This window comes from Dreissena polymorpha, chromosome 4, assembly GCF_020536995.1.
Source record: "Dreissena polymorpha isolate Duluth1 chromosome 4, UMN_Dpol_1.0, whole genome shotgun sequence".
Classification (NCBI taxonomy): domain Eukaryota; kingdom Metazoa; phylum Mollusca; class Bivalvia; order Myida; family Dreissenidae; genus Dreissena; species Dreissena polymorpha.
In genome coordinates, this window is record NC_068358.1 from 38,523,259 (window position 1) to 38,543,136 (window position 19,878).

Consider the following 19,878-nt stretch of genomic DNA (forward strand, 5'->3'; position numbering starts at 1 on the left):
AACTATATTGCTACCAGTATTCAAATTTAACAAATAATTTAACTCACAACAATTTCAAATTGAGTTTGCAAGCGCAGCTGTTGTAAGTAAATATAAAGTACCATAAAGAAATATTATCACATAACTTGAACAAAATAGCAATAATTATTCACTATCTTTTAAGGAAATTACCGAAAAAAATTATATGCTAAAATTGCACTATTGGGAATATTATAAACAATATTTAGAAATAAAAACACAAGAAGGTTAGCAATAATATACATGTTTTTTTATAATCTAGAGGGATACAACATTAAGGTATCAAAATGATTAGAAATATATAAAAGAAACAAAGAAGTACTGATTTACAGGTCATAAATATTTTTGATCTGTTTGTGTAACCACCACCAATGTGCACACACTTAATTAAAGGGGCCTTTTCACAGATTTTGGCATGTTTTGAAGTTTGTCATTAAATGCTTTATATTGTTAAATGTAAACATTGGATCTAAAAAGCTCCTGTAAAAAATCAAGAATAAAATTTAACAAGAGCTGTCAGAGGACAGCGCGCTCGACTATTCGAGTGCTTGACAGTATAACGTAAGCCATCATGGGGAAATTGTTCATATTCAATAATTTATTAGACGATCTTTCAAAAATAAAAAAAGAACAAGAAAAAAAGAAAAGAAAAAAAATAAATTGGGGGGGAGGGGGGGTAGGGGGGGGGGGGTAGGGGGGTATAATGTCAGGTGGGGTAATTTATTAGATGATGTTTAAAAAGAAAAAATAATTGGGGGGGGGGGGGGTCGTGGGTGAGAGGGCGGTATAATGTGGGGTGTGGTGTTTGGGTGGAATCCATTGTGGTATTCAGGTAAGTGTTGTTTTGTCAAAGTAATAATAAAATGTGATCATAAATAAAGAAGTTATGGCATTTTAAGCAAAATGTTCAATTATCTAAGTGTAAAAGGGGCCATAATTATGTCAAAATTCTTGATAATGCTTGATAGTCTGCTCTTGTTTATAGGTTGGGGTCATGTTTATAGGTTGGGGTCATGTTGGTAAACAAGTATTTAACATATAAAAGCAATATGTCAAAGGATATAGGAAATATTTGGGGTAGTACGCAAACTTTAACATAGATTTATCAATAATATGCATATTCTAAGTATAAAAGGGGCAATAATTATGACAAAATACTTGATAGAGTTGTCAGCTCTTGTTTATAGGTTGGGGTGATGTTGGTAAACAAGTATGCAAAATATAAAAGCAATATGTCAAGGGACAATGAAAATAAATGGGGAAGTACGAAAACTTTAACATTTGCTGCATATTCTAAGTGGAAAAGGGGCCATATTTATGACAAAATGCTTGATAGAGTTGTCTGCTCTTGTTTATAGGTTGGGGTCATGTTGGTCAACAAGTATGCAAAATATGAAAGCAATATGTCAAGGGACAATGAAAATAATTGGGGTAGTACGAAAACTTTAACATTTGCACGCTAACGCAGACGCTTACGCAGACGCCGGGTTGAGTAGGATAGCTCCACTATATATATTTCATATATAATAGTCGAGCTAAAAAAGGACAAAAAAGGTAGCCCGCAGCAGGGCTCGAACCAGTGACCCCCGGAATCCTGGAGTAAATACCAATTAGACCGCTCGGCCATCCTGCCAATTATATATGGGTGACGTATTTTATACTTTATATAAGCAATCTTCGTAGTTTCACAAAATTAAACGACAACAACAGAACTCTCCAAATTATTTAAACTTTTCGCGTTGCAACGCTTTATAATTTTCAGGTTTTTAAATCATCAAAAGATGCATATAATGGCTATATTAGACCATGGTAAATGTTCAGTATTACTGTTTCCTCACAAATATCATAACTAAAACGAAACTTTTCGAATCTGAAACAACTTTTTTCAATTTTGTCAATATACCAAATCGTGAAAAGGTCCCTTTAAATGCCTGAAGTATTCTAATTTAGAATTTAGAATTCGTAATTATTAGATGTAAACATGATATACTATATTTTCAGTTATAAAATGCTGTTATTGTTTTACATTAAATCTTTTTTTTAGTTTATTTACTTAAGATAGTGAACAAGCAAATTGCCAAGTGCATTGTGTAAATTCCTTACAAACAGGAACTTCCTTTACTTATTAACATCAGACATGTTTTAATATGTATATTCTTAGTAGTACTAGAGTAGGCAACAAAATCAGATAATAGTCATAATACACCATTAATTATACAAAAGCTTTCTAATTAAATTATCCTGTCATAAGGGCGTTGTCAAGCATATCAGATCTCTTACTATTTATAAAACAAAATTATGCTTATCAGTCAAATGGTACATGTAATACCAACATTTAGTTCAAATACCCAAAGCACAATTGAAACATGAATTAAGTCCCCGTATGTACCTTGCCAAGAAGTATCATAGATCTTCACATAATACAGTTTAACTATTCTACACAGTCAAATCGAACAACCAACCCTTTGTTCAAATACTATTCTTCTTTTTATGCAAAAAAACTCAATGTATTAAAAAAGACAGATCAGCAGCCAAGGAAGGCTATCAATTTAACATGTACCAGGTGGTTACAACCAAGACTTTTTGATTACACAGGCCCAAGTGTATGGAGCATGTGATCTATTCAAATGTAGGACTTCATCTCTGACTTGACACAACTCTTGAAGGCATCCCAGGTATGAGGCATCGGCTGCATGTGAGACTGAAATATCATCCATATCACCATCCATATAAGTTATACATAATGGTTTTATCATTGTTGCGTAATTGCATGCTTTTATGTCTGTTCGTTTATATGATTGACAGTATTTTAGGCATATTATGTCATAAGATAACCTCCTGTGCAGGGTGGTTTATCAGTACTAAGAGACACAACATATTTTCATCCTGTAAACCTTTTCTATTCAAACACATAGGGTGAAATAAAAATGGATGCATGAAACAATGTAGTGGGTGACACAAACCCTTAACCCTTTCTTGCTGCCCCAGTTATTGCATTCCCTCATACTTCCAGCGGCCTTTATCCATCTTTCCAGCACGACATATATATTTCTCCCTGCCAACTGGTGCGATATAATTATTACACTTATGGAAGGAATGAACCCATTAAACCATTAACATGTCTCCTTAAAACATTATTAATTCACCAAGACATTTATGGTCCAAGCACAATCATTAAACCTCCCTTACCACTACTGCTAAGAGAAATACACCTGTTTCCAGCTTTAAATCAACACGACCTAAATACCCACAGCTTTTAATCATTTATCTCTTCGATACGCTTTTTGAGAAGCTGTTGTCCATTAGAAAAACAAATTAATTTAAGACATTTCTTACTAGATTCAACTTTTAGAGGCTTCACTAACAACCCTCAGATACGGATGAGCAGCAAACAGCATAAAACCTGTACAGTCTGCGAGTTACTTTCAGGCTGTTCTGGTTTTTATGCTGGTTGCATAAAGCCCTTTTTTTCACTGTGCTTATGAGAGTGAAAGAGATATGGGATCATACCCTGTTGCCTCGGTACTTTCGGTCCTTCATGATGGATATGAACTCTTTGTAGCTGAGGTGCTGGTCTCCGTCAACATCGAAGATGTTGAACAGCGTGTCCACAATGTGGGGTTTCAGGGGGGAGCCAGTACAGATCAGCACAGCTCTCTGGAACTCCTCTGTGAAGTCACACAATTACAATATAATTTAAATTGCAGGGCATGCACAACTATGTTTGTATTATAAGTGCACTAGTTGTATATACTAGATGCCTGTTGGCAACATGTGTGGCCAATTTTCAATAATGCATGTAATTATTTAACCAGCTCCACCATCCACATGTTTTACCTTGACGTTAGCATGACTGTGACCTTTGCCAACAGAGTCACACCTTGTCTAAATGGTGAGCCTTTGTGGTAAATAATATTTAATTAGCATAATGAATGATGAATTTAAATTTTTCGCCAAATTTAACCTTTGACCTTTAAGTTTCACCTTAACCTTTGAGGTATGGAGACAGATGTTACATTTAAATCATCATTTTTTTTTAAGGTAGACATTTTTCAAAGGGGTATGGAATTAAATTTATGTTTTTCTGATCACATTCCAATAAATATATTGTTAACTCAGAAATGATCAAACAATTTCTGGATGGTATGCAAAAACACAAGCAAGAACAACACCTTCTTATTCTTTTCATGGATACATTTTAGATATGTAATCAATATTTGGCAAAAATATAGGACAAATTTCAGAAATATTAAAAAATATAGGAAATACAGGTCTTTGAAAATTTAGGAATTCGATCCAAAATATAGATTTATCAGAAATGTCTGTATAATCCATTAGAGATCACAAGCTCATAGGAGCATTTCCCAGTCCAAATGTGACCTAAAGCATCACACAATACAAGCTTACTGTACAGAATTGTCAGTCCAAATGTGACCTTAAGCATCACACAATACAAGCTTACTGTACAGAATTGTCAGTCCAAATGTGACCTAAAGCATCACACAATACAAGCTTTCAGAATTCTTCGTCAGTCCAAATGTGACCTATAAAGCATCACACAATACAAGCTTACAGAATTCTTCGTCAGTCCAAATGTGACCTAAAGCATCACACAATACAAGCTTACTGTACAGAATTGTCAGTCCAAATGTGACCTAAAGCATCACACAATACAAGCTTACTGTACAGAATTGTCAGTCCAAATGTGACCTAAAGCATCACACAATACAAGCTTTCAGAATTCTTCGTCAGTCCAAATGTGACCTATAAAACATCACACAATACAAGCTTACAGAATTCTTCGTCAGTCCAAATGTGACCTAAAGCATCACACAATACAAGCTTACTGTACAGAATTGTCAGTCCAAATGTGACCTAAAGCATCACACAATACAAGCTTACTGTACAGAATTCTTCGTCAGTCCAAATGTGACCTAAAGCATCACACAATACAAGCTTACTGTACAAAATTCTTCGTCAGTCCAAATGTGACCTAAAGCTTCACACAATACAAGCTTACAGAATTCTTTGTCGGTCCAAATGTGATCTTAAGCATCACACAATACAAGATTGCAGGATCATTTGCCAGTCCAAATGTCATGTATAGGATCAAAAACAAAAGCCTGCAGGAGCATTTGTCAGTCCAAATGTGACTTAAACCATCACACAACATAAGCTTGCAAGAGTATTCTTCTGTTGACATGTGATCTAAAACACCAGCCGGTACAAGCTTGAAGGAGTATTTGTCAGTCATAGTGTCACCTAAAGCCCCACACAATACATGTATAAGCTTAATGAGTATTTTTCAGCCCAAATGTGACCTAGATCACCAAACAACACAAGCTTGCAGGAGTATTAGTTAGGGCAAATGAGACCTGTAAAAGTATCAAACAATAAAAGCTTGCAAAAGTAATTGTCAGTCAAAATGTTACCTAAATCATCACACAAAACAAGTTTGCAGAAGTTTGTGTCAGGCCAAATGTAACAGAATCATCACATAATACAAGCTTGCATGAGTATTTGTCAGGCTAAATATGACCTTAAGCAGGGATGGAAATAAGTGGTTGCCCTTGAACCAGGGGCCAGTAGCTTTTTTAAAGCTTGAAACAATTTGGTGCAATTAAACATTTAATACAAATTGGCTACTGTGGATTAATAATTAGTTTAATAATATTCATTTATCAAGGCCAATGAAATAATTCAACAGGGACTCACATTAAGACATACTACACAGAAAGTGTGTCATGTTAGCAATATTGTTGTTCAGTTATCTATTATTTTATTTAAAGTATTAATTTCATTTGACACTACATGTACATGGTACTGGACTTGTTAGCCTTTAGCTGGGCAACCAAAATAGTAAAGATGGTTGCCTGTGTGAGCAAACAATTGTAAAACGTTAGTTTCAATCCCTGTCTAAACCATCAAACAACATAAGCATGGTAAAGCACCTTTGGAGACGGGTTGCTCAGCATAGGTGTACATGTTCATTGCAATGGTGAAGTCGTCCAGGTTGTTCATAAACTGAGAAAACTCCCAGAATTCCTCAAACGTGATACCCTGAAATGGAAAAAGTACTCATTATCCTCTTGTTGGTTATTAACTGAGCCTCACTCTGGGAAATAGAGGCTTAATGCATGTGTGTAAAGAGTCATCCCAGATTAGCCTATGCAGTCAGCACATGCTTATGAGGAAAGAGATTTTCCGCAATATTATTTGGCTTATCTTGTTTATGTTAGAAACAGTCAAAGACAAAATATTTGTATTATTATTATTTATTTTTTGACATTATTTTTATCAAAAAAGTTACTATTCACTTGAAGAAAACCATTTATGTTAAATTATTAATCACATGTTCTATCTGAAAAACAAGCCAATATTGTGTCATATATATTTTTAATTACATTCATTTTTATAGTATGTAGATCTAGATGCTACATGTATAACGGTGATAACTTACGTATGCTAACACACAAAATACATTTTACTTAACACACAGATATAAATGAAGTACATTTAATGATAAGTGTGAACAGTTTTCACAACAAAAACAAAACTTAAAGTAATAAAGAAACCAAGCATAATGCACTTCCACCTCAATGTTGACATCATCTGACACTGATCTTGGACACAAACATTAAACAAATATTAGGAGATACACTTCAAACTGGATTGTGATGTGCTGGACATTAATGCTTATAGAATGCCACTTACAGACATTCACGTTTGAGATGTAGGATAAATGGACAATAGTGTTTATGATGTGCTATTATTGGAAATAAATGTTTGACTTGTGCTATGTATGGACATTTATGTTTGTGATGTGCCATGTATGGATATTAATGTTTGTGATGTGCAATTCATAGTAATTAACAGAGAGGATTCAACACTGTTTGATGCAACATTTGGAGAGATCTAATGACAAACAACCGCACACCTTGGATGGATCATGTGAACTTTACATGGGAGAGGGTACCAAGGTGCATAGAATACTAAATAAGGATACAAAATAGCTATTTTGCCCTTACAATATGGGTTTGCAATATCAAATAAATAATTTTTTTGCGTGTTTTAAATAAGAATGCAGATGGGAATAAAAGAAAATACTCCAATGAAAAAGAACATGAACAAGATATGTCACAAGACAAGACACTCAACTACTCCTCTGCTTTGATAGTAGCATGTACATATTATGGCAGTAAACTGATATTAAGACCCATATTAGAAATTGAATATCCTTAGTAGTAGTTAATTTATTATAAGAACAAAAAACAACAGAAAATTTATAAATTTAAAAAAGAAATGTGACCAAGCCAAAAAATAACAACATATTTTAGGCCACGACTTCACGACTTTTTTTTTTATTGGTTTACAAAAATTATTTTGAAAATGGTCCATCGGGCGGTCGAAAAAAAAAAAAAAAAAAAAAAACATCATTGGAAAAAAAAGTTAATGCTAATAACATCAGAACAAAGACAACATAGATTTATAACCTTAACACAGAGACAAAAAATCAAATTATGCAATGAAACACATCTATATCTTCAAATGAAATGAGTCCTAACAGCACCTTATGTAACATCAGGCAATTTTAAACACTCCATTACATGACATGCGTTCTTCTCCCATTAAAACGAAAAACTGCGCTTCATTTCCATAATTGGATGCGCACCATTACGCAATGCGATGCCCGTTGCATAAATCTTATATAAGATAAACTACTCATACACAAATTACCCGGTATGTGTTTGCTCTTACTCGACTTATGAGATCGTACATGAAAAAAAATCGAGGTAGATCGATCCATGCGTCGTCGCGGTAATGTTTGTCAAAGTTGTTGTTGTCATGAAAACTCGTTGATTTACAACGCAAAACGTCTTATTTGAACTGACGCGAATTAATTTAATCATATTTGTCAACTTCGCTTTTGCTTTATTTTGATAATTTAATCCAAAGTTTAATGTTAGCAAGTGTTTTTTTTTACTGGAATTGTAAACAAGGAGTCAGTTAAAGTCTTCCGAAAATGTGCAGTCTGTGTTAATTGACAGTTTGACGTCATCAAAGGAAAGCCGCTTTCTGTCGGAAGCAATAAAGCGACAAATTTCGCGCCGAAAAAATTGGCTTCCTTTGTCTAGCAATCAACATGCCGAACCAATCGTGTGTTTGTTTCTCAATTGCAATCCTCCAATTTAATAAAAGCACGTGCATAGCTCCGCCTTCGAATCTTTTGCAGAGAACGGAGGCGGAGTTTAACGGTTAATTGAGCTAGTGTTTTACACAAGTTGAGTTCCGATTTGCCGAAATTACTCGGCCCTAAGCATTGAAACGACAAATACATTTATCAATGATTTTCCGAGATATACCGATTTGTTCCGATTTCCAAACTTTCTGTACAGTTCCTATAAACTATGGCGGACGTGTTTACAAAATTCCTAAACACATATATCGTAAATAATGGCAGTGTTTTATTGGATTATTTATACTTATTATCAAATACTATCGGGTTTGTTTAATATAATTAACATGTTAAACAATATAGTTGCGTCACAGACACGGAAATAAATTTTGATGGGGTCGACATTTGACTGACGCTGATTTTCTTATTGTCTGTAATTTTTACCCGAAATAAATTTTGAGAAGTGCCCATAAAAGGACTGGTACATAATGTGTCACATTGAAAAATATCCCGATCTCTGCAATATATGTGAACCAATCGTTGATTGTACTTACTTGATTTTATTCGCAACCGTACTCAAACCGGATCGTTTTTTTCTCATTTCGCTCATTTTGAAGTGCGGTCGGGAATAAAATATTTAAAAAAAAGACGATTTTCCGATATTATTTTTTTTCCCATTTTCCAAAAATTAGGGTCGGCGGTTTTGTAAACCAAGAAATATAAAAGTCGTGGCCTTAACCAATATACCAATTTATTTAGTTAATTTAAACATGTTTGAAAGCAAGGTCTGTATGTAAGCTACCTTTACACAAAATTCTCACACAATACCTCCATCCAAACTCAAATTATTGAGCAGAAACCATTGTTCTATTTTAAGTAACAATAGCCTTGACCCAATTGGTCCCAATTGCAATCCCTTGCTAGATCTGCTTGTTGTCAACCTTAGTAACAAATCATATTTCATCACAATATCATCATCCGTAATACTGATGTAATTGGGGGTAAATTGTGTTTCTTTTTTAGCAAAAGTGACCTTGACCTTGGGCAAACTGGCCCAAAATGCAACCCCATGCTAGGCCTGCATTCCAGCTACAGATAGGAGTCATTGCATGCAAATCCTTACCTGAATATTTTATGTACAAAAAGTACAAGGGACATAATTCTGCTCAATTGAAGCTCACAGTTATAGCCTTTAGGCTTTGGTCAGTTATCTAACATGATGACCCCAACATACATGTGTTAAGTTTAAATCCAATATATTTAGTAGTATCAGAGATATGTACTTCTTGCATGCAAATTTTAAAATGGATTTCAACTTGCACACAAATCTTAACCTGACTGTCTCGTATAAAAGGGGACATAATCCTGCCTTTAAAGGCCAGTCAAAAATGTAGAAATAGGTCAGTGACTGTTAATTAAGACCCTCAACAAACATGTAAAGTTTTATTTCAATATCTTTAGTTCTCTTGTAAATATGCAGTTGTTGAATGCTAAAGTAAACATGAATTTTCTAACTACAAAGGGTGCATACTTCTGCTAAAAATCAGGTAATCCTAAAGAAATGTTCGAAGTTTCAATTGAATATCTGCAGTAATTAGAGATATGCAATTGAAAACAAACTTCTATATGAACAAGCACAACCTTAACTGGACGTGGGGTACAATTCTGCTTAATTGCAGGTCAGAGATATGGATTTTGGTCAGTGACCTCACATAATGACCCTGAACACATGTGTGAAGTTCCAATGGAATATCTGCAGCAGAAACAGTGATATAAAGATGTTACACATAAATTTGAACTGATTTCCTAACGCATACATGCCATATTTTTTCAGACCTATTCCGGGACATTGAGTTAAATTGTCCGGGACTTTTGCCGATTTTCCGGGACATGTATAAAATGTAGCGATATTTATAGACATATGCATTTTTGGTACTTTTTTTTGTTTCGCATCGTTAATTGCAAAAGTTCGAAAGCCGATTCGAAATACACTTGATCTATTAACGTCAAATTAAACATTACTACTTCCGATACAAGCCACGTGTTTTCAGTGTAAGCGTTCTAAATATAGATGGTGACGTCATTGCATTATTGTTATTTAGACCGGTGTGTAACGCGTAGTTGTTGATACGCCTTTATTCATCTATAACATTTATATAATAAAAAGGATGACGTTTGTATATGCTTATTTTTTTACTCAACTTCTTTGTCGGTTAAACGTGCGAACATAAACTGCTTTTAATTTTTTACTCAGCGATGTTGGACTTCAGATGTGTGAACAACTATCCTTTGCCCTTACGCAGCGGGAAATAATGACGTAGTAGATTAAAGTCAATTAACAACCACATTAAACAATGCCGCCTTTTCGGTTTGACCGCGAACGTGAGACAATCGATATGATAACAAGACCCCTGTTAATTGATCGATTTTGACACGTAGCGTAGTCTGCCTATTCGGGTAGGCATTGTCATGGAGACGCTGCAGATATGCACAGATTCAAGGTGCAGTGAAGCCTAAGATAAGGTACATGTATACATGTATATGGATTTTGTAAATTCCGGGACATTTGACAGATTTCCGGGACAGCGGGACAAGTTCTTCATTTCCGGGACTGTCCCGGACAATCCGGGACGTATGGCATGTATGCCTAACGACAAGTTGCATAATTCTGCTAAATTGCAGGTCAGAATTTTGGAACTTAGTCAGTGACCTCACACAATGACACTGAACACATTTGTGATTTTTTTATACCTGTAGTAGAAACACTGATTTGGAGATGTTCAACTTTTACCTAAACCATGTTTCGAAGAGCAAAAAGTAGGCATACTTCTGGTATATTTCAGGTCAGAGTTATAGTACTTGGTAGGTGACCTCACATGATGACATTAAATACAGGTGGGAAGTTTAAATTAAATGCCTGTAGTACTAACAGGGATATGGAGATGAGGGAGATGATCTACCAGAGCTTTACGCCGACACAGACACTGGCATTTGGATGAGTAGAGCTGGTACTATTCAATTAACTGTATAATAGCTAAAATACTAGCAACAATCATCTACATATAGAAATGTTAACATATATTTTAAAAACCTGGTGACAGGATAAGCGTAATAATAATACCTTCTTTTCCGTGGACTTTTCAAAGAATTAATTTTAAAAACCATATTAAATTATAATACTGTTGCAGATAAAATGATAAGATTACTGCATGATGCCGTAACAATTCAGAAGATGAAAAAAATATATTCAATAAAAAAAAAGAAACAAGCAAATTTGTTGAATTGATATCCCCCGCCAATATGCTTCTGGACACAAAAGTGTTATATTTGACACTCAAAAAAGCATTTTTTCAAGATACAAAGAGCCATAACTCCGTTATTAACAGATTGTGTACAATGCCATTTGGCATGCATCATCCTCTTATCCATATATATACTCATACCAAGTTTCAATGAAATCCGCCAAAGCACTTACAAGATATGGCTCCGGACGGACGGATGGACGGAAAGACGGACAGAGCCAAAACAATATCCCTCCGCCTATGGCGGGGGATAATAAAAAACTGGCTAACAGTCACAACAATATTTCCAGTCTATTGAATAAGGAATAACATGCAAAAGTAAAGAGCTCCCTGGTCGGAGACAGATGCCCCCCCAACAGGGCCTTGACACAGGATGTATTGCAACAAAACTGTCCATAAGAGTTAATCTTATCATATAAGAGTGACTTAGCCACTTTAATCTTTTAAGTTTTTAGTTGACACAGAATTATGCACTTTTGTTAATTCAGCGTTATAGTAAATGTGTTGAGAATAGTTTAGTATTATAACTTTTGATGTCATGATGATCGAATAAAATCGATAAATCGTTGTTGGATGAGAAAGTCAGCGATAATCGATTCTCTTTACAAAAAATTGATGTAGCAGTCAGTGATTAGCATCTGTGTTCATTTATTACAAAGTTAAAAGCACTTTCCTTTGTTTATATTTTTTAACATATCACCCGTTTATTGTGATATGAATCTCATTTTTTTAAATTAAAAGTTATATGAAATTATGTTGTCGCAATATATTTAATTTCTTTGTGCTGTTTTTAGACCTTGATAAATTCAGCTGAACATGACAATACTGTGTGAAATTATTTTGAATATTTCAAAATTTAGAAACAACTATGTATGTTTGATTTGATTTGATAATCGATTATGATTTTTGTCTGATTTTGAATTAAAAATGATAACTGATGGTGCTCTTATATTTTAAACAAAGGTTATGACTTCAGGTGTGATCTTTATCATGCACTGCATGGCCTGTTTTGGCAGTTTACACTTGAAAATTGATATTTAATTTTCATATGAGCCTCCATCATCTGATCCACTTTTGTAAATAGACTGTAAACACAACTAGCCTCTATGTGTGACCTTGACCAGACAGATTGAGCTATGATATTTCTGTTGCACATGACACACCCTTAAGTCATATAATGACCCAGGCCAATATATCTGGCAATGTATCAGGTGCCAATGCGGAGTCGTTGCTGAGTTACCCAAGGAAATTTTGGCGAAAAATCAGGCGGATCGGTCAATCCTCATAAGATTTATTAATCAGACATGACTTTCACATTCAATGTCACAGTGACTTTGATCATTGACCTAAATTTCAATAGGGATTACAGTCAATCTTGTATTTAGTGACCACTAAAGGGAGTAACCAAAAGTGGTCTCTTAATAAAATGGCCTTTAAATAAAAAAAGGCCATTTGGGATGAATGCAGACCTTTGATTTTGAATCCAGATGTAGGTTTATCTCCTTTTGACAAATTGATTTCAGCTCTTGTAATCAAATGAATCTAAATATAAGTAAAATGAATAAAACAATGTTTTACTTAAAATTAGTTTTATTTGTTCTCTCTAATTGAATGTATTTAGAATTTAATTCTAAATACAATGTAAATGGTTTGCATGGAGAATTTGGTTTTCGCGTCATTCGCGATTTAATTTACGTGCACTTTTTCTCTTCGACACTTCCAATACCCGAATTGTCTCATTTAACGTTAACACTTTCCGTTTTGACAAATTGATTTCAGCTCTTGTAATCAAATGAATCTTAATATAAGTAAAATGAATAAAACAATGTTTTACTTAAAATTAGTTTTATTTGTTCTCTCTAATTGAATGTATTTAGAATTTAATTCTAAATACAATGTAAATGGTTTGCATGGAGAATTTGGTTTTCGCATCATTTGCGATTTAATTTACGTGCACTTTTTCTCTTCGACACTTCCAATACCCGAATTGTCTCATTTAACGTTAACACTTTCCATTTTGACATTTTAATTTCTGCATGTAAGCTTATGGAAATCTGACTTGATTATGGTACGTAGCTAAATAAACAAAACATCTCGATTGAAAACTAAATAAACAGGCTTGATTGGAAAATTTGCTAACACAAACTAATTAGCATAATAGCAATTACAATTTTTTTAATGAACGGATTTCGACACATGTTACAGATTAATAGTTTATTTTTAACACCTCTCGAGAACGCTGTGAAAATGTTTGTCGCGTCGGGGCATTGTTTCTGCAATAAAATTGGCGATCAAATGTGTCACTTAACGTCCCAGATAGTAAACTCTTTAACCCGTAGACTGTTGGCAATAGTATTGTCACTGTATTATTCAACACCAAAAATTGATACGCAGTCAGCATTTACACCGGTCAGAACCTGTCATCGAGACAAAGGAAAATGGCTGGTGTAAAATCAAAACAACGTGTAATCGTTCATCTTATCGGCTTAGATAAGCAATTAGCACTGATTTGTCCCTGAACTGTCAACAGATTTACCACGTTTACCTCAAAGTGGTCGCTTAATTCAAGACTTGGACATAAAAATACACTAAAATCAGCGGTCGCTGGTCGCTGAAGACAAAAGTCGCTAAATACAATATGAAAATATAGTAAAAACGCTCGGGCGGGATTCAAATTGGTCGCATAGGACAAAAGTCGCTTAATTCAAGTGGTCGCAAGCACAAGATTGACTGTATATACAATTCAATGTCAATGCATCTGCAAAGTATGAGGTCTATCACTCAATCCTTTGATGACATATCAAACAGAAACACCTTTAACACCTAATTTCAAAGTAACCGTGACCTTTGAACTAGTCATCCCAATTTAAAAAGGGGTCATCCCTTGTCCAAGGTCAATGCAGATGTGAACAATCAAGCAAATCGGTAAATTCATTGACAAGTTATTGATCGGAAAAGATTTTCACACTTATTTTGACAGTGACCTTGAACTTTGACCTAGTGACCCCAATTTCTATAAAGGTCGTCTACTGTCCAAGGCCAATGCACATGGGAAGTATTAAGCCAATCGGTGAATCAGTTGACTAGTTATTTATCCAAAACAAGCTCACACTTGGTGTGACAGTGACCGAGACCTTTGACCTAGTGACACCATTTTCAATAGGGGCCATCTAGTGTCAAACGCCAATGCACATGGAAAGTATCAAGCCAATCGTTCCCTCCGTTCACAAAATATTGATCAGAAACAATTTTCACTCTAAGTGTGAAAGTGGCCTTTGGCCTAGTGACTCAAATTTTAATAGGAATCAACTTATGACAATTGCCAATGCACATGGGAAGTATCAAGCCAATTGGTCAATCCGTTCACAAGTTATTGATCGGAAACTGGTCTTCTAACAGACTGACAAACATCCAGCAAAACAATATACCCCCTCTTCTTCGAAGGGCGTGGGGCATAATTATAACATGCCCACAACATGAGCTGAAATGACAGATAGCATGGTTTAGTAACAAGTTGTACTAAATTGTGATACCCACTGACTTCAATGAAGCATCCACCACAATAACAGTATTATCTATGTTTTGAATGTTTCATCACACTCAACAGTATTTCAGACATATCAAGGCCGTCAGTTTACTACCTCACACTACCCTGGGCTAGCTGGAGTAACAATAATAAGAGCACCTTCCTAGTAACTGACAACTGCCCTACACGACTCCGAGGTAGGGGTAGAATGGCCGTAGAAAGGATTTCATGACCAACTCCACACAATTTATGTAGCCCAGCCAGGAGTCAAACCAGAAATTCTCAGATTTTTAGTCCTGCGCTCTACCAAATGAGCTGGCCGGCCTAATATCACAATAACTCTTGAAAAGACAATTAACAAAGTATGAACTTAAAGTTGAGTGTGCACTTATTGATTGAAGACTCGATGAGGCACAAGGAAAATGACTGAAACAAATTTCTGGATGCACATTGAGGACCTGATACTGATTTCAAATACAATACAATTGTTAGTATTCCAACGTTATGGAAGTGAAACATTTTATATAAAAAACTATTCAGGATCAAAATACTGGTTGGGAATATTACCTTTTCTTCAGGTGTGTTTTTCTGAACGCGTTCAAGACACTCATTGATGTCCGTCTTGTCAAGGCTGGTGTAGCGTAAAAGAATGCGAGCGAAGTCTGTCTCTGAGATCGTCTGCATACCTTTTGAGAACTCCAGGAACTCGAGCTCTATAATCTCGAGCTGCAGGTGGGTCATGAACCTGACAGAATGAACAAAACTTTTGCCAAGCAATATATGTCCCCTACCGGCTCCACCCTGGTCAGAATTTTATTTTTATTTTTTATTTGTTGCCATAGCAATCAGAATTGCTTACCTAAGAACAAAATTAAATGAAATGACGTGCATAATGCCCATATTGCCATCTATCCATGTTTCAAGTTTCATGAACAAATATGAAGAACTTTAAAGGTTATCGCAGGATCCAGAAAACCACCATTTTTAGCAGTATTTCTAGTCTATTTGTTGCCATAGCAACCAGAATTTTTGACGTAGGAACAAAATAAAATGACTTGCATTATGTCCATATTGCCATCTATCCATGTTTCAAGTTTCATGAAAAAATATTAAGAACTTTTAAAGTTATCGCAGGATCCAGAAAAATGTGTCAGACTCACAGACGCACAGAGCGCAAACCAAAAGTCCCCTCCGGTGAAACCGATAGGGGACAATTACAAGGTCTCATTCTAAGGCAAAATATGTTAGCCTCACTCTTGAAAAAATCAAGTGTAATTCAAGTTGCTTGAAATAAATATGGAATATATTGCTTGTGTTACATGAAAATGCACTAGCCCCGAGGCTGTTACATTATACTCTTGGAACTATCAAACAGTGTAATGTTCCTTTTATTATGAACATACGCACACTTTTATATTCCAATTTTTTAAAAATCTTAATTATGGTTATGTAGATTATTTTCATAATGTAATTTAACAAAACGTTATATGTTTTGTATGGTGTATAATGATGAAGTTTTCTGACAGAAATAAGTACTTTACAATGCTTTACAATTGTTAAAGGACCAATGTTAATGTTTTTTCCTGAAAATGACCATGTTTTATGAATAACTCTGGCTTAAATGGTGATTTGGGATTAGAAAAACAGCGAGTAGCAAAACACATATTTCATTCTGTTACATGTAACAAGTATTGTACTAATTGATAATGCCTGTATTTGGTTACAGTTTGAAACAATCCATACTAAATGCATGTTTTGTACTTCAATGAAATTTAATTTTAAAGTTCTATATATGTATGCATATCATTACAACCAACAATGTGTAATTACAAGTTGCAAGAACATTAACTTAAACCTGAGCAGAAGGATGTCGTAAGACGTGCTGACCTATGTACAACTTACTTGTGGAAGTCATCAAACTTGAGGACATCATTTCCTTTGCGGCCAAAGAAATGGACGAGTAGAGTCGTATCTTGAATTGGCTCAACACTCTGTGTACATAAAGTGTAGACATGAACATGTACAGAAGACAAATGTTACTTTGAATCAATGGAATTCCCAACACCCTGGTCCATTATTTTGTGCTAAACTCAAGTGCCTTTGAATACGCTACTTGTGGACATAAAAAGCAAGAGGGCCTATAAGGCCCAAAGTTGCTCACCTGAGATAGAAAGGAACTGACTTGTTTTTTTGCAGCCAAGATATCATTGGAACAAATGTTCTTACCAAGTTTCCTGAAGATTTAACTGTAACTGTGACCAAGTGTTACAATGTTTTAATAGAGCCATATATATAGGATCTGGCACGAGTTGTCATATCATACCATATTTTATTAAACGAGTTCAGGAATTTGTTTGTAAGCGAGCCTTTGGCGAGCTAACTAACGAATTACCTGTACGAGTTATATAAAATATGGTATGAAATGACAATGAGTGTCAGATATTTTTTATCACATGCTTTTAAATGAGCAAATTAAATAAATATTGACGCAAACATAATGATAAATCTCGAATGGTTTTTTACATTTCGTGAAGTCATTTGACGTTGCAACGTCATTTCAGCAAAATAACTAATTGTGATTGGTCAATCGAACAAAAATAAGCCAATGAACACGCTTAAAAAGTATATTACACATGTGTAAGATAAAAATATTCGTAAAAATATTATATTACATGGGAAACTAGGTATGGCATGTGATAAAAGGAAAAATGCCCCGCCCCCATTGTGGCCATGTTTTTGAACAGACCAAAACCATTTTCAAAATTATCCAAGTTATCATTACAACAAATGTTCTGACCAACTTTTATTAAGATTTGACCATTAATGTGGTTCGATTGTTAGATGATGCTCGATGACAATGCAATCCATAAATACCTACAGCGAGGTTATAATAGAAAAAACAATGTTGGAATGAATTTGAAAAATGTGACTAAAATTATGACTAGGTAATTTTACTATTTATAATACTAAATCTGGAATGTTTACCCAAGTCAGGTGGAACGCAATATATTCACCTCCTTGTAAAGAAGGCAACATTTATTGATAACATCTCCATTTATACACCATAAATTTTAAATAGAGTCTGTTCAAAAAAATCTAAACCATAATATTCTTAAAACTGTTACACGCATATTTGTTATAATTAAATTTGTCTATTTTACAGAACATTATCTTAGTTTATTAATTATATGAAGCCATTATAAATTATATGATACACAAAAATAATTGTACACAAAAGTGGTTTTTTATGAAAATGAACATAAAATGTCCAATGCTTGGAAAGAGAAACAATGATATGACACATGGAGTCAAGTTTAGTACAGTTAACTGGCAACAGAAAAACACTGTTATTGCAAAGCTCAAATTGTTAGAAATTCAATATGTGAAGAACAAGCATTAAATAAATACAAAATCAACATTGAAAACAAAGAAATGAACTTCAAGAAAATCAAATCTATCTCGATAGAGTTGGCATAATAAGAAAATAACAATTTGTGCAAAAGAAAACATAATCACATTAAATGAATTATACATGTATCTTATTGTTCACCATCTATAAAAGAGCACATTTTGGACATACTTTTTCTTTAAATTAAAAATGTTAACATGTTTGTTATGCACGGTTTTGTTAGCACACACAGCATTTACCAATCAACAGTTTACTTTTAAATGCTGTTAACAAACTTGGGCATGGTTATTTTGGACTTTGTCACACAAAACTGCAATCAAACTGGAATATTCACAGGTCCAAGCCACAAGATTTGTATATCAGTACCTCATTTGAGTGATTTGCTTGATTTTAAAGTGCTTCAGTCCCCCAAGATAGAATGGAAATAGGTTTAAGATTGCGTCCACATCAGTTTTACTTTCAAGATAATTTAAATTTGACTTTCAGATGAGTCCCAGTTAAACTTTATGATAAAGAGCTGAAATAAGTTTTATTTGAGAAGTTCAAAAAGTTTAAAACTAAACATGGTGTTCAAAAAACTTTATATTTAAAACACATATCACAGAGAATCCTGTGACAAACAAGAAGGCGACATACATGAAGAGACAGGTATTTTTGTGGTTTTATACTTTTTATCACTTATAAATTGTTAAAATGCGGCTCACTTTCAACTTGAGTTTCAAGCTATATTAGCAAGAAAAAGATTATGGTTAATATTGTATTAATATTCGCTCTATATCTCCACTTTACTCAATGCAAAATCTTTTAGTGGGTCACAAATTACAGCTCCCGCTAAATATATTCGCAGCAAGTTAAGTCGAGATAAAGAGCAATTATTAACAAGAGAGCCAAGATGGCCCTAGTTCGCTCAGATTTTTTTTACAGGCCTTGTTCATTGCTATGTTGAAAATTCCGTACTCAAGAGCATATTAGATTGGTTCTCTTCTGTTTACTTTTGCAGTGTGAGCATATGATTAATTCTGATTGAGATCGCTATTTGCATGTTTTTTTGCATGCAAACATTTGCAAGTAATGCTAATTCTACATGTGTTTACAAGGTTTTTATAGGATTTGGACCTCCTGACAAAGATTTTGACCCCACATGACCCAATGTCAAACTTTGCAAAGATATCATCAAGAAAAACATCCTGGTCAAGTATCATCATTATTGGACCAAAACTATGGCCTCTATTGTGTTTACAAGGTATCATTGGGACAAATCTTCTGACCAAGTTTCATGAAGATTGAACAAGAAATGTGCCTTCTAGAGTGTTTACAAGGTTTCTCTATAGCCAAATAAGGAGAACTGCCCAGCCCACTGGCGACCATGTTTTTCAACGGACCGGAACCACTTTTGAACTAACTCAACCAAGATATTATTAAGACAACCATTTTGACAAAGTTACAT

At 34.5% G+C, this 19,878-nt stretch overlaps 1 protein-coding gene across 1 annotated transcript in view; it reads right to left on the minus strand.

Annotated features, from left to right (window-relative positions):
• Positions 1-703: 703 nt before the first annotated feature.
• Positions 704-19,878, minus strand: part of LOC127879534 (calcium uptake protein 3, mitochondrial-like) — a 179,863-nt gene continuing 160,688 nt past the window's right edge. Inside the window, exons 11-16 of the mRNA XM_052426435.1 lie at positions 16,925-17,013; positions 15,590-15,767; positions 11,316-11,330; positions 5,970-6,078; positions 3,529-3,686; positions 704-2,719 (exon numbers count right to left, since the gene is read on the minus strand). Coding sequence (XP_052282395.1) covers positions 2,642-2,719; positions 3,529-3,686; positions 5,970-6,078; positions 11,316-11,330; positions 15,590-15,767; positions 16,925-17,013 — 627 coding nt within the window. The 3' untranslated portion in view covers positions 704-2,641. The remainder of the gene's footprint in view (positions 2,720-3,528; positions 3,687-5,969; positions 6,079-11,315; positions 11,331-15,589; positions 15,768-16,924; positions 17,014-19,878) is intronic.